Source organism: Coregonus clupeaformis, chromosome 5, assembly GCF_020615455.1.
Source record: "Coregonus clupeaformis isolate EN_2021a chromosome 5, ASM2061545v1, whole genome shotgun sequence".
Classification (NCBI taxonomy): domain Eukaryota; kingdom Metazoa; phylum Chordata; class Actinopteri; order Salmoniformes; family Salmonidae; genus Coregonus; species Coregonus clupeaformis.
Window position 1 is genome coordinate 18,060,121 of NC_059196.1, and position 10,802 is coordinate 18,070,922.

A 10,802-nucleotide genomic window follows, 5' to 3' on the forward strand; every position below is an offset into this window, starting at 1 on the left:
GCACGGATGTGACGTTATGTTTTGGACTCACTCGTGGGCCTTATTTTATAACTACAGCGAATTTAAGCGATATTTAATGTTTTCTACTTTCTAAACACACAGTCATTTGTTACAAATGTTGTTTATATAATTTTAAGGTCCCGTCATTTCATTGGTTGTTTTATTTGGTTCCGCCTCTATTTACCAGCCTCCTTCCGCAATGAAACATGGCGACTTGCATTTGCATGGTTGCCCGGCTTGGCACATTGAATGTCTTAAAACCGGTTTCAAGACACTTTACATGACAGGGAACGAAAGTATTTACCCCCAGCCGCTCCACACATGAGTTGCGAAGTAGTCTTTACGAACATGTCCCCGAGGGCTACAGTGACAAGCCAGACTTGGACATGCGACTTGTGTGCGAGGAGACTGACAAAGTCATTGCCAATGTGGAGACTCGGAAAGGGGATCTACGGGGAGCAGATTTCAGGGAGATTGTAAGCTTTTCTGTATATCCCATCTCACTACACCATGTTGAATACTGTAGATGTAGCCTAGTTACATACACTTTGCATGCTCTCTTGGCCATCAAGTCATTGAAGTGTGCAAGAAAGATTGCCTATGTGCTTTCATATGCTCTGTCTGTCATTTGCCTTGAAGTACATGCACATGAATACAGCCTCCCTGGATGTGGCAGTGTAGCCTACTGCATTTGTATCAAGCACATTGCCTGGTCTCTATAGGCCTACGTCAGAGGTGTGTTTCTGATGTAAGTGTGTGTTTGGCAGCAACTTGAGGCAGTGCGCAAGGAAATCTCACAGCTGGAGGAGCAGAAGAAAGTGATTAGTCACAGAGTTAGGGCTCTTGTGGTCAGTTTGTTGCTACTTGGCTACCTGCCAAACTATTCACGTTTTACTTTTAATAAACGTTTAATCAATCTCTGTGTTCAACAAATTTACCAACTTTTTAGTTTTGTCCTCACTCATCTTTTTCGTTAAACTTTTTTCACCCCGGACGTTTATCCCGAGACAGAAGAGTCATTTTCCTGTGCGTTTTAGCTGCCAACTTTACGTTATTTTCCTTTTTCCATCGCAACTTTTTTCCCTTATTCAACTTTTTCACTCCGGACGCTTTATCTGGACATGGTTCATCAACATCTTCAACAGCCGAAGCTAAGTAGTAACATTAACATGATGTCTTCTAATTGCAGTCGCTGTACTCATAATATACAGGAGAACGATCGCCTTACGGCGAGAATAGCTGTGCTACAAGCCCAGCTTCAGACGCAATCGTTAGGCAAGGGTAATCTCAGTGTAGGAAAGGAAGAAACAGCGTCTGTGCCACCAGTAAGTACAGACAGTAACGTTAGTATAAATCCCCCGCACAGTCCCCGCAGCCGGACAACTTTCTCATGGCTTCTGGAGGGAAATACTGTTGGAATGCTCAACCGGTGTCGCTCATTCAGCCGACAGAAACCTTCAACCGGTTTTCCCCATTATGTAGCGAGTCGGAGTCTGAGTCTGAGTCTTCTCTTGTCTCTACTCCTCCCGTTACGGGGTCTGAGACGCCGAAGGCTCCCACCATTAGCTCTGACAAATTGAAAACCCTAGTCATTGGCGACTCCATTACCCGCAGTATTAGACTTAAAACGAATCACCCAGCGATCATACACTGTTTACCAGGGGGCAGGGCTACCGACGTTAAGGCTAATCTAAAGATGGTGCTGGCTAAAGCTAAAACTGGCGAGTGTAGAGAGTATAGAGATATTGTTATCCACGCCGGCACCAACGATGTTAGGATGAAACAGTCAGAGGTCACCAAGTGCAACATAGCTTCAGCGTGTAAATCAGCTAGAAAGATGTGTCGGCATCGAGTAATTGTCTCTGGCCCCCTCCCAGTTAGGGGAAGTGACGAGCTCTACAGCAGAGTCTCAGCACTTAATCGCTGGTTGAAAACTGTTTTCTGCCCCTCCCAAAAGATAACATTTGTGGATAATTGGCCCTCTTTCTGGGACTCACCCACAAACAGGACCAAGCCTGACCTGCTGAGGAGTGACGGACTCCATCCTAGCTGGAGGGGTGCTCTCCTCTTATCTACCAACATAGATAGGGCTCTAACTCCTCTAGCCCCACAGTGAAATAGGGTGCAGGCCAGGCAGCAGGCTGTTAGCCAACCTGCCAGCTTAGTGGAGTCTGCCAATAGCACAGTCAGTGTAGTCAGCTCAGCCATACCCATTGAGACTGTGTCTGTGCCTCGACCTAGGTTGGGCAAAACTAAACATGGCGGTGTTCACCCTAGCAATCTTATTAGGATAAAGACCTCCTCCATTCCTGCCATTATTGAAAGAGATCGTGATACCTCACATCTCAAAATAGGGTTACTTAATGTTAGATCCCTCACTTCAAAGGCAGTCATAGTCAATGAACTAATCACTGATCATAATCTTGATGTGATTGGCCTGACTGAAACATGGCTTAAGCCTGATGAATTTGCTGTGTTAAATGAGGCCTCACCTCCTGGTTACACTAGTGACCATATTCCCGTGCATCCCGCAAAGGCGGAGGTGTTGCTAACATTTACGATAGCAAATTTCAATTTACAAAAAAAAAATGGCGTTTTCATCTTTTGAGCTTCTAGTCATGAAATCTATGCAGCCTACTCAATCACTTTTTATAGCTACTGTTTACAGGCCTCCTGGGCCATATACAGCGTTCCTCTCTGAGTTTCCTGAATTCCTATCAGACCTTGTAGTCATAGCAGATCATATTCTAATTTTTTGGTGATTTTAATATTCACATGGAGAAGTCCACAGACCCACTCCAAAAGTCTTTCGGAGCCATTATCGACTCAGTGGGTTTTGTCCAACATGTCTCTGGACCTACTCACTGCCACAGTCATACTCTGGACCTAGTTTTGTCCCATGGAATAAATGTTGTAGATCTTAATGTTTTTCCACAAAATCCTGGACTATCGGACCACCATTTTATTACATTTGCAATCGCAACAAATAATCTGCTCAGACCCCAACCAAGGAGCATCAAAAGTCGTGCTATAAATTCTCAAACAACACAAAAATTCATTGATGCCCTTCCAGACTCCTTCTGCCTACCCAAGGACGTCAGAGGACAAAAATCAGTTAACCACTTAACTGAGGAACTCAATTTAACCTTGCGCAATACCCTAGATGCAGTTGCACCCCTAAAAACGAAAAACATTTGTCATAAGAAACTAGCTCCCTGGTATACAGAAAATACCCGAGCTTTGAAGCAAGCTTCCAGGAAATTGGAACGAAATGGCGCCACACCAAACTGGAAGTCTTCCGACTAGCTTGGAAAGACAGTACCGTGCAGTACCGAAGAGCCCTCACTGCTGCTCGATCATCCTACTTTTCCAACTTAATCGAGGAAAATAAGAACAATCCAAAATTTCTTTTTGATACTGTTGCAAAGCTAACTAAAAAGCAGCATTCCCCAAGAGAGGATGGCTTTCACTTCAGCAGTGATAAATTCATGAACTTCTTTGAGGAAAAGATCATGACCATTAGAAAGCAAATTACGGACTCCTCCTTGAATCTGCGTATTCCTCCAGGGCTTAGCTGTCCTGGATCTGCACAGCTCTGCGAGGGCCTGGGATCGGGAGAGACACTTAAGTGTTTTAGTACTATATCTCTTGACACAATGATGAAAATAATCATGGCCTCTAAACCTTCAAGCTGCATACTGGATCCTATTCCTACTAAACTGCTGAAGGAGCTGCTTCCTGTGCTTGGCCCTCCTATGTTGAACATAATAAACAGCTCTCTATCCACCGGATGTGTACCAAACTCACTAAAAGTGGCAGTGATAAAGCCTCTCTTGAAAAAGCCAAACCTTGACCCGGAAAATATAAAAAACTATCGGCCTATATCGAATCTTCCATTCCTCTCAAAAATTTTAGAAAAAGCTGTTGCGCAGCAACTCACTGCCTTTCTGAAGACAAACAATGTATACGAAATGCTTCAGTCTGGTTTTAGACCCCATCATAGCACTGAGACTGCACTTGTGAAGGTGGTAAATGACCTTTTAATGGCGTCAGACCGAGGCTCTGCATCTGTCCTCGTGCTACTAGACCTTAGTGCTGCCTTTGACACCATCGATCACCACATTCTTTTGGAGAGACTGGAAACCCAAATTGGTCTACACGGACAAGTTCTGGCCTGGTTTAGATCTTACCTGTCGGAAAGATATCAGTTTGTCTCTGTGAATGGTCTGTCCTCCGACAAATCAACTGTACATTTCGGTGTTCCTCAAGGTTCCGTTTTAGGACCACTATTGTTTTCACTATATATTTTACCTCTTGGGGATGTTATTCGAAAACATAATGTTAACTTTCACTGCTATGCGGATGACACACAGCTGTACATTTCAATGAAACATGGTGAAGCCCCAAAATTGCCCTCGCTAGAAGCCTGTGTTTCAGACATAAGGAAGTGGATGGCTGAAAACTTTTTACTTTTAAACTCGGACAAAACAGAGATGCTTGTTCTAGAAACAAAGAGATCTTCTGTTAAATCTGACAATTCATCTTGATGGTTGTAAAGTCGTCTCAAATAAAACTGTGAAGGACCTCGGCGTTACTCTTGACCCTGATCTCTCTTTTGACGAACATATCAAGACTGTTTCAAGGACAGCTTTTTTCCATCTACGTAACATTGCAAAAATCAGAAATTTTCTGTCCAAAAATGATGCAGAAAAATTAATCCATGCATTTGTTACTTCTAGGTTAGACTACTGCAATGCTCTATTTTCCGGCTACCCGGATAAAGCACTAAATAAACTTCAGTTAGTGCTAAATACGGCTGCTAGAATCCTGACTAGAACCAAGAAATTTGATCATATTACTCCAGTGCTAGCTTCCCTACACTGGCTTCCTGTTAAGGCAAGGGCTGATTTCAAGGTTTTACTGTTAACCTATAAAGCGTTACATGGGCTTGCTCCTACCTATCTTTCCGAGTTGGTCCTGCCGTACATACCAATACGTACGCTACGGTCACAAGACGCAGGCCTCCTAATTGTCCCTAGAATTTCTAAGCAAACAGCGGGAGGCAGGGCTTTCTCCTATAGATCTCCATTTTTATGGAACAGTCTGCCTACCCATGTGAGAGACGCAGACTCGGTCTCAACCTTTAAGTCTTTACTGAAGACTTATCTCTTCAGTAGGTCATATGATTGAGTGTAGTCTGGCCCAGGAGTGTGAAGGTGAACGGAAAGGCTGGAGCAACGAACAGCCCTTGCTGTCTCTGCCAGGCCGGTTCCCCTCTCCACTGGGGTTCTCTGCCTCTAACCCTGTTGCAGGGGCTGAGTCACTGGCTTGCTGGTGCTCTTTCATGCCGTCCCTGGGAGGGGTGCGTCACTTGAGTGGGTTGAGTTACTGACGTGATCTTCCTGTCTGGGTTGGCGCCCCCCCCTTGGTTTGTGCTGTGGTGGAGACCTCTGTGGGCTATACTCGGCCTTGTCTCAGGATTGTAAGTTGGTGGTTGGGGATATCCCTCTAGTGGTGCGGGGGCTGTGCTTTGGCGGAGTGGGTGGGGTTATATCCTTCCTGTTTGGCCCTGTCCGGGGTTTCTTCGGATGGGGCCACAGTGTCTCCGGACCGCTCCTGTCTCAGCCTCCAGTATTTATGCTGCAGTAGTTTATGTGTCGGGGGGCTGGGGTTAGTTGGTTATACCTGGAGTACTTCTCCTGTCTTATCCAGTGTCCTGTGTGAATTTAAGTATGCTCTCTCTAATTCTCTCGTTCTCTCTTTCTCTCTGAGAACCTGAGCCCTAGGACCATACGTCAGGACTACCGGGCATGATGACACCTTGCTGTCCCCAGTCCGCCTGGCCTTGCTGCTATTCCAGTTTCAACTGTTCTGCCTGCGGCTACGAAACCCCTACCTGTCCCAGACCTGCTGTTTTCAACTCTTAATGATCGGCTATGAAAAGCCAACTGAGAGACCTGAGCCCTAGGACCATACGTCGGGACTACCGGCCGTGGTGACTCCTTGCTGTCCCCAGTCCGCCTGGCCTTGCTGCTATTCCAGTTTCAACTGTTCTGCCTGCGGTTATGGAACCCCTACCTGTCCCAGACCTGCTGTTTTAAACTCTTAATGATCGGCTATGAAAAGCCAACTGAGATTTATTCCTGATTATTATTTGACCATGCTTGTCACTTATGAACATTTTTGAACATCTTGGCATGGTTCTGTTATAATCTTCACCCGGCACAGCCAGAAGAGGACTGGCCACCCCTCATAGCCTGGTTCCTCTCTAGGTTTCTTCCTAGGTTTTGGCCTTTCTAGGGAGTTTTTCCTAGCCACCGTGCTTCTACACCTGCATTACTAGCTGTTTGGGGTTTTAGGCTGGGTTTCTGTACAGCACTTCGAGATATTAGCTGATGTAAGAAGGGCTATATAAAATAAAATTGATTGATTGATTGATATATTGACAATGATACCAATAACTGTGCTTCAAAACATTGTTTTCATGTTATGATGAGATATTATTTTGTGGGATTATTGTGATCAACATTTCCCTTCTCTTCACAGGATCAGAATGACAAGAAAGCCCTAGCTAATTTAAGTTCTGCCTTGTCTGCTGTGGCCTTATGTTATTTTCACTTAACCATAAGGCTGAAGAGAAATAATACCCTTGTGGAGTAATTAACCCCTTATCTTCTTCAGATTCCTGAGTTCAAGGAGGCTACAAAGGAGGGTCGGGAGATCCACCACCGGCTGAGCCAGCTTTACCCCCGAGAGAGTGAGCTGGAGGAGGAGCACTATGGCCGAGCCCTGAGGCTGCCCAACACCACACACCCCAATGTGGTGAGAACACACACACACACAAACACAAAAAGTTCAAAAGGCTTCTTAACAGCTTCTACCCCAAGCCATAAGACTGCTGAACAGCTAATCAAATGGCTGTCCGGACTATTTGCATTGACCCCCCTCTTTTTTTTTACGCTGCTGCTACTCGCGGTTTATTATCTATTATCTATGCATAGTCACTTTACCCCTACCTACATGTACGTATTACCTCAACTAACCTGTACCCCCACACATTGACTCGGTACCGGTACCCCCTGATTATAGCCTCATTATTGTTATTTTATTGTTGCTCTTTTAATTTTTTACTTTAGTATATTTAGTAAATATTTTTCTTAACTGCATTGTTGGTTAAGGTCTTGTAAGTAAGCATTTCACGGTAAGGCGCATTTCTTGTAAGTAAGCATTTCACGGTTTGGCGCATTTCACATGCGCCAAATACCTGTTGTATTTGGCGCATGTGATAAATAACGATTTGATACGTGTGAGGCAAATATCTATTGTTAGATAATCATTCTGAGAGAGACCTATGCATAGAGACAGACATTTAACTATAGGAACACGTTTGCATACCTGGAAAAGTCAATAGTTTGGAACTCCGGTTTCATTTTCAAACTTCCCATCGCCCTCTTTCAGCCAATTGGAGATGAGAGCCAGGCGAGAGTGGTGGAGCTGGTTGGACAGAAGCCAGGTGAGGAGGTGGAACAACACAATTACATGCTGTCCTCATGATCTCATAGACGTACACAGTAGGGCAGTATTTGATATACAGTTGTCCCTGACCTTTTTCATCAGTGTTTGACTTCAAACCCAGGGTACACCTAGAGATCGGGGAGGAGCTTGGTCTTATCAGACATTTTACTTTTTTTTTTTTTTTTTTTACATTTTAGTCATTTTAGCAGACGCTCTTATCCAGAGCGACTTACAGTTAGTGCATACATTTTTTTTTTCATACCCCCTGTGGGAATCGAACCCACAACCCTGGCGTTGCAAACGCCATGCTCTATCAACTGAGCTACATCCCTGCCGGCCATTCCCGCTGGAGGAGTTCCTGTCCCTGCAGAAGGAGATCTTCACTTCCCTGGAGCTCCACTATAGGTCAGTGTTCCTCTCTGGCTGTCTGCATACACTCAATGTGGCTGGATAGATGCATAGCTTATGCTTTGAGGCACTGTACAGTGTATTTTGACATTTGTACACACCATAGCCATATATTTACATATACTGTACATATTTAGTTGTTTAGGCTGAGCTACACCTTGTTTGTGCAAATACTCCCACACTGTATTGATTTTACTCATTAAACCCTAGCAAGAGTGTTCCTCTAACCGCTGCATTCTCTGTACCTTTAGAGTACTGGACATGCCGACCCAGGAGCTAGGTCGCCCAGCACACAGGAAGTACGACATTGAGGCCTGGATGCCAGGGAGGGACAGCTATGGCGAGGTGGGCATGATGGCACTACTATGATTGGTTAATCATATCCTGTATGGATGTTGTTTTTGTTTGAAAATAATTTTTGCTCTCAAAGCACTGGTGTCGGTTTTGTTATCCAGGCTTGACGTTTTTGTTTCTTGATTGGCTTGCCTTAGATCTCCAGTGGATCTAACTGTACAGACTACCAAAGTAGATGCCTCAATATCCTATATGAGGGGGAGGATGGTAGCCTACACTACGCTCATATGGTGAGACCAGGAAGGGGCCAGTACATTCTTTATGTTGTGAGATTCAGTATTTCTGTAATAGATTCCACAAGAAGAGTTTAACCATTTTCTAAGCGTTTGAATGTTATAATAAGCACCATTATTTGCATCCTACTCCAGGTGAATGCCACAGCGTGGGCTATTCCCCGTACTATCATTGCCATACTGGAGACTCATCAGACCAAGGTAAGAGAGAACACCTACTGTATTCCCAATACCTACCGTGTAGCTCAGTTGGTAGAGCATGGCGTTTGCAACGCCAGGGTTGTGGGTTCAATACCCACGGGGGGGCCAGTATGAAAATGTATGCACTCACTAACTGTAAGTCGTTCTGGATAAGAGCGTCTGCTAAATGACTAAAATGTAAATGTAAATACATTCACCCATCATGAAAATAAGTGTCTCTGACTGATAACATGGAATGTATCTTTGTTACTCTATATATCTCACTCACATGTCCATTTGCAGAAAGGGACAGTATGTGTGCCTCGTGCCTTGCAGCCCTACCTGGGGCTGGAGGTGATTGAAAAGCCAAAATACACTCCTTTGAAATACATCGGACCAAACCAGCCCAATCGTATGCCCCACCCTGTCCCAAAGCCCAGATGACATCATGCACCAACACACTTACATCAAGAGAACAACTGAAGCCTTTTCCATCTAGCTGTTTACTTATTTTGTGTAGCTCTGCCATGTAAATATATTTATGTGATACTGTTTGTGAATGTGTGTCATGATGAAACTATCATAAACTGTCCTGTTTTTGTCTGAAAAATAATGAAACCGTATTAAATTAAACAAAAAGGTCATCATATTTTCTCACCACTCATGTTGATCATTAAAGAATTCCAGATCTGCAATCACACAGTAGGCTACTTTCAGAGAACACAGTTCCGCTCTAACAAATCTAGAATATATATATATATATATATATATATATATATATATATATATATATCACAGTGTGGAGAACAAGTATTTGATACACTGCCGATTTTGCAGGTTTTCCTACTTACAAAGCATGTAGAGGTCTGTAATTTTTATCATAGATACACTTCAACTGTGAGAGACGGAATCTAAAACAAAAATCCAGAAAATCACATTGTATGATTTTTAAGTAATTAATTTGCATTTTATTGCATGACATAAGTATTTGATACATCAGAAAAGCAGATCTTAATATTTGGTACAGAAACCTTTGTTTGCAATTACAGAGATCATACGTTTCCTGTAGGTCTTGACCAGGTTCGCACACACTGCAGCAGGGATTTTGGCCCACTCCTCCATACAGACCTTCTCCAGATCCTTCAGGTTTTCGGGGGCTGTCGCTGGGCAATACGGACTTTCAGCTCCCCTCCAAAGATTTTCTATTGGGTTCAGGTCTGAGACTGGCTAGGCCACTCCAGGACCTTGAGATGCTTCTTACGGAGCCACTCCTTAGTTGCCCTGGCTGTGTGTTTCGGGTCGTTGTCATGCTGGAAGACCCAGCCACGACCCATCTTCAATGCTCTTACTGAGGGAAGGAGGTTGTTGGCCAAGATCTCACGATACATGGCCCCATCCATCCTGCCCTCAATACGGTGCAGTCGTCCTGTCCCCTTTGCAGAAAAGCATCCCCAAAGAATGATGTTTCCAGCTCCATGCTTCACGGTTGGGATGGTGTTCTTGGGGTTGTACTCATCCTTCTTCTTCCTCCAAACACGGCGAGTGGAGTTTAGACCAAAAAGCTCTATTTTTGTCTCATCAGACCACATAACCTTCTCCCATTCCTCCTCTGGATCTTCCAGATGGTCATTGGCAAACTTCAGACGGGCCTGGACATGCGCTGGCTTGAGCAGGGGGACCTTGCGTGCGCTGCAGGATTTTAATCCATGACGGCGTAGTGTGTTACTAATGGTTTTCTTTGAGACTGTGGTCCCAGCTCTCTTCAGATCATTGACCAGGCCCTGCCGTGTAGTTCTGGGCTGATCCCTCACCTTCCTCATGATCATTGATGCCCCACGAGGTGAGATCTTGCATGGAGCCCCAGACCGAGGGTGATTGACCGTCCTCTTGAACTTCTTCCATTTTCTAATAATTGCACCAACAGTTGTTGCCTTCTCACCAGGCTGCTTGACTATTGTCCTGTAGCCCATCCCAGCCTTGTGCAGGTCTACAATTTTATTCCTGATGTCCTTACACAGCTCTCTGGTCTTGGCCATTGTGGAGAGGTTGGAGTCTGTTTGATTGAGTGCGTGGACAGGTGTCTTTTTATACAGGTAACGAGTTGAAACAGGT

At 44.5% G+C, this 10,802-nt stretch overlaps 2 protein-coding genes across 3 annotated transcripts; both read left to right on the forward strand.

Annotated features, from left to right (window-relative positions):
• The first annotated feature begins 32 nt into the window (after positions 1 to 32).
• On the forward strand, positions 33 to 7,746 carry LOC121567110 (serine--tRNA ligase, mitochondrial-like). 2 transcript variants are annotated; one of them, XM_041877047.2, is made up of 4 exons: positions 33 to 476; positions 6,682 to 6,822; positions 7,459 to 7,513; positions 7,618 to 7,746. In XM_041877047.2, exons 1-4 carry the CDS (start codon positions 387 to 389, stop codon positions 7,710 to 7,712), a joined length of 381 nt encoding a protein of 126 aa, XP_041732981.2. In that variant the 5' UTR covers positions 33 to 386; the 3' UTR covers positions 7,713 to 7,746. The 2 variants fall into 2 exon arrangements, with proteins under 2 accessions (XP_041732981.2, XP_041732982.1); XM_041877048.2 differs by having other exon boundaries at positions 7,459 to 7,746.
• Positions 7,747 to 7,786: 40 nt separating this feature from the next.
• Positions 7,787 to 9,337, forward strand: LOC121567111 (serine--tRNA ligase, mitochondrial-like; the record flags this gene model as incomplete). The annotated part of the gene is made up of 5 exons (XM_041877049.1): positions 7,787 to 7,920; positions 8,175 to 8,268; positions 8,415 to 8,507; positions 8,646 to 8,711; positions 8,994 to 9,337. Coding segments are annotated over 5 exons (528 nt in total), but the record flags the coding sequence as incomplete, so codon positions are not given.
• Between the last annotated feature and the right edge of the window lie 1,465 nt (positions 9,338 to 10,802).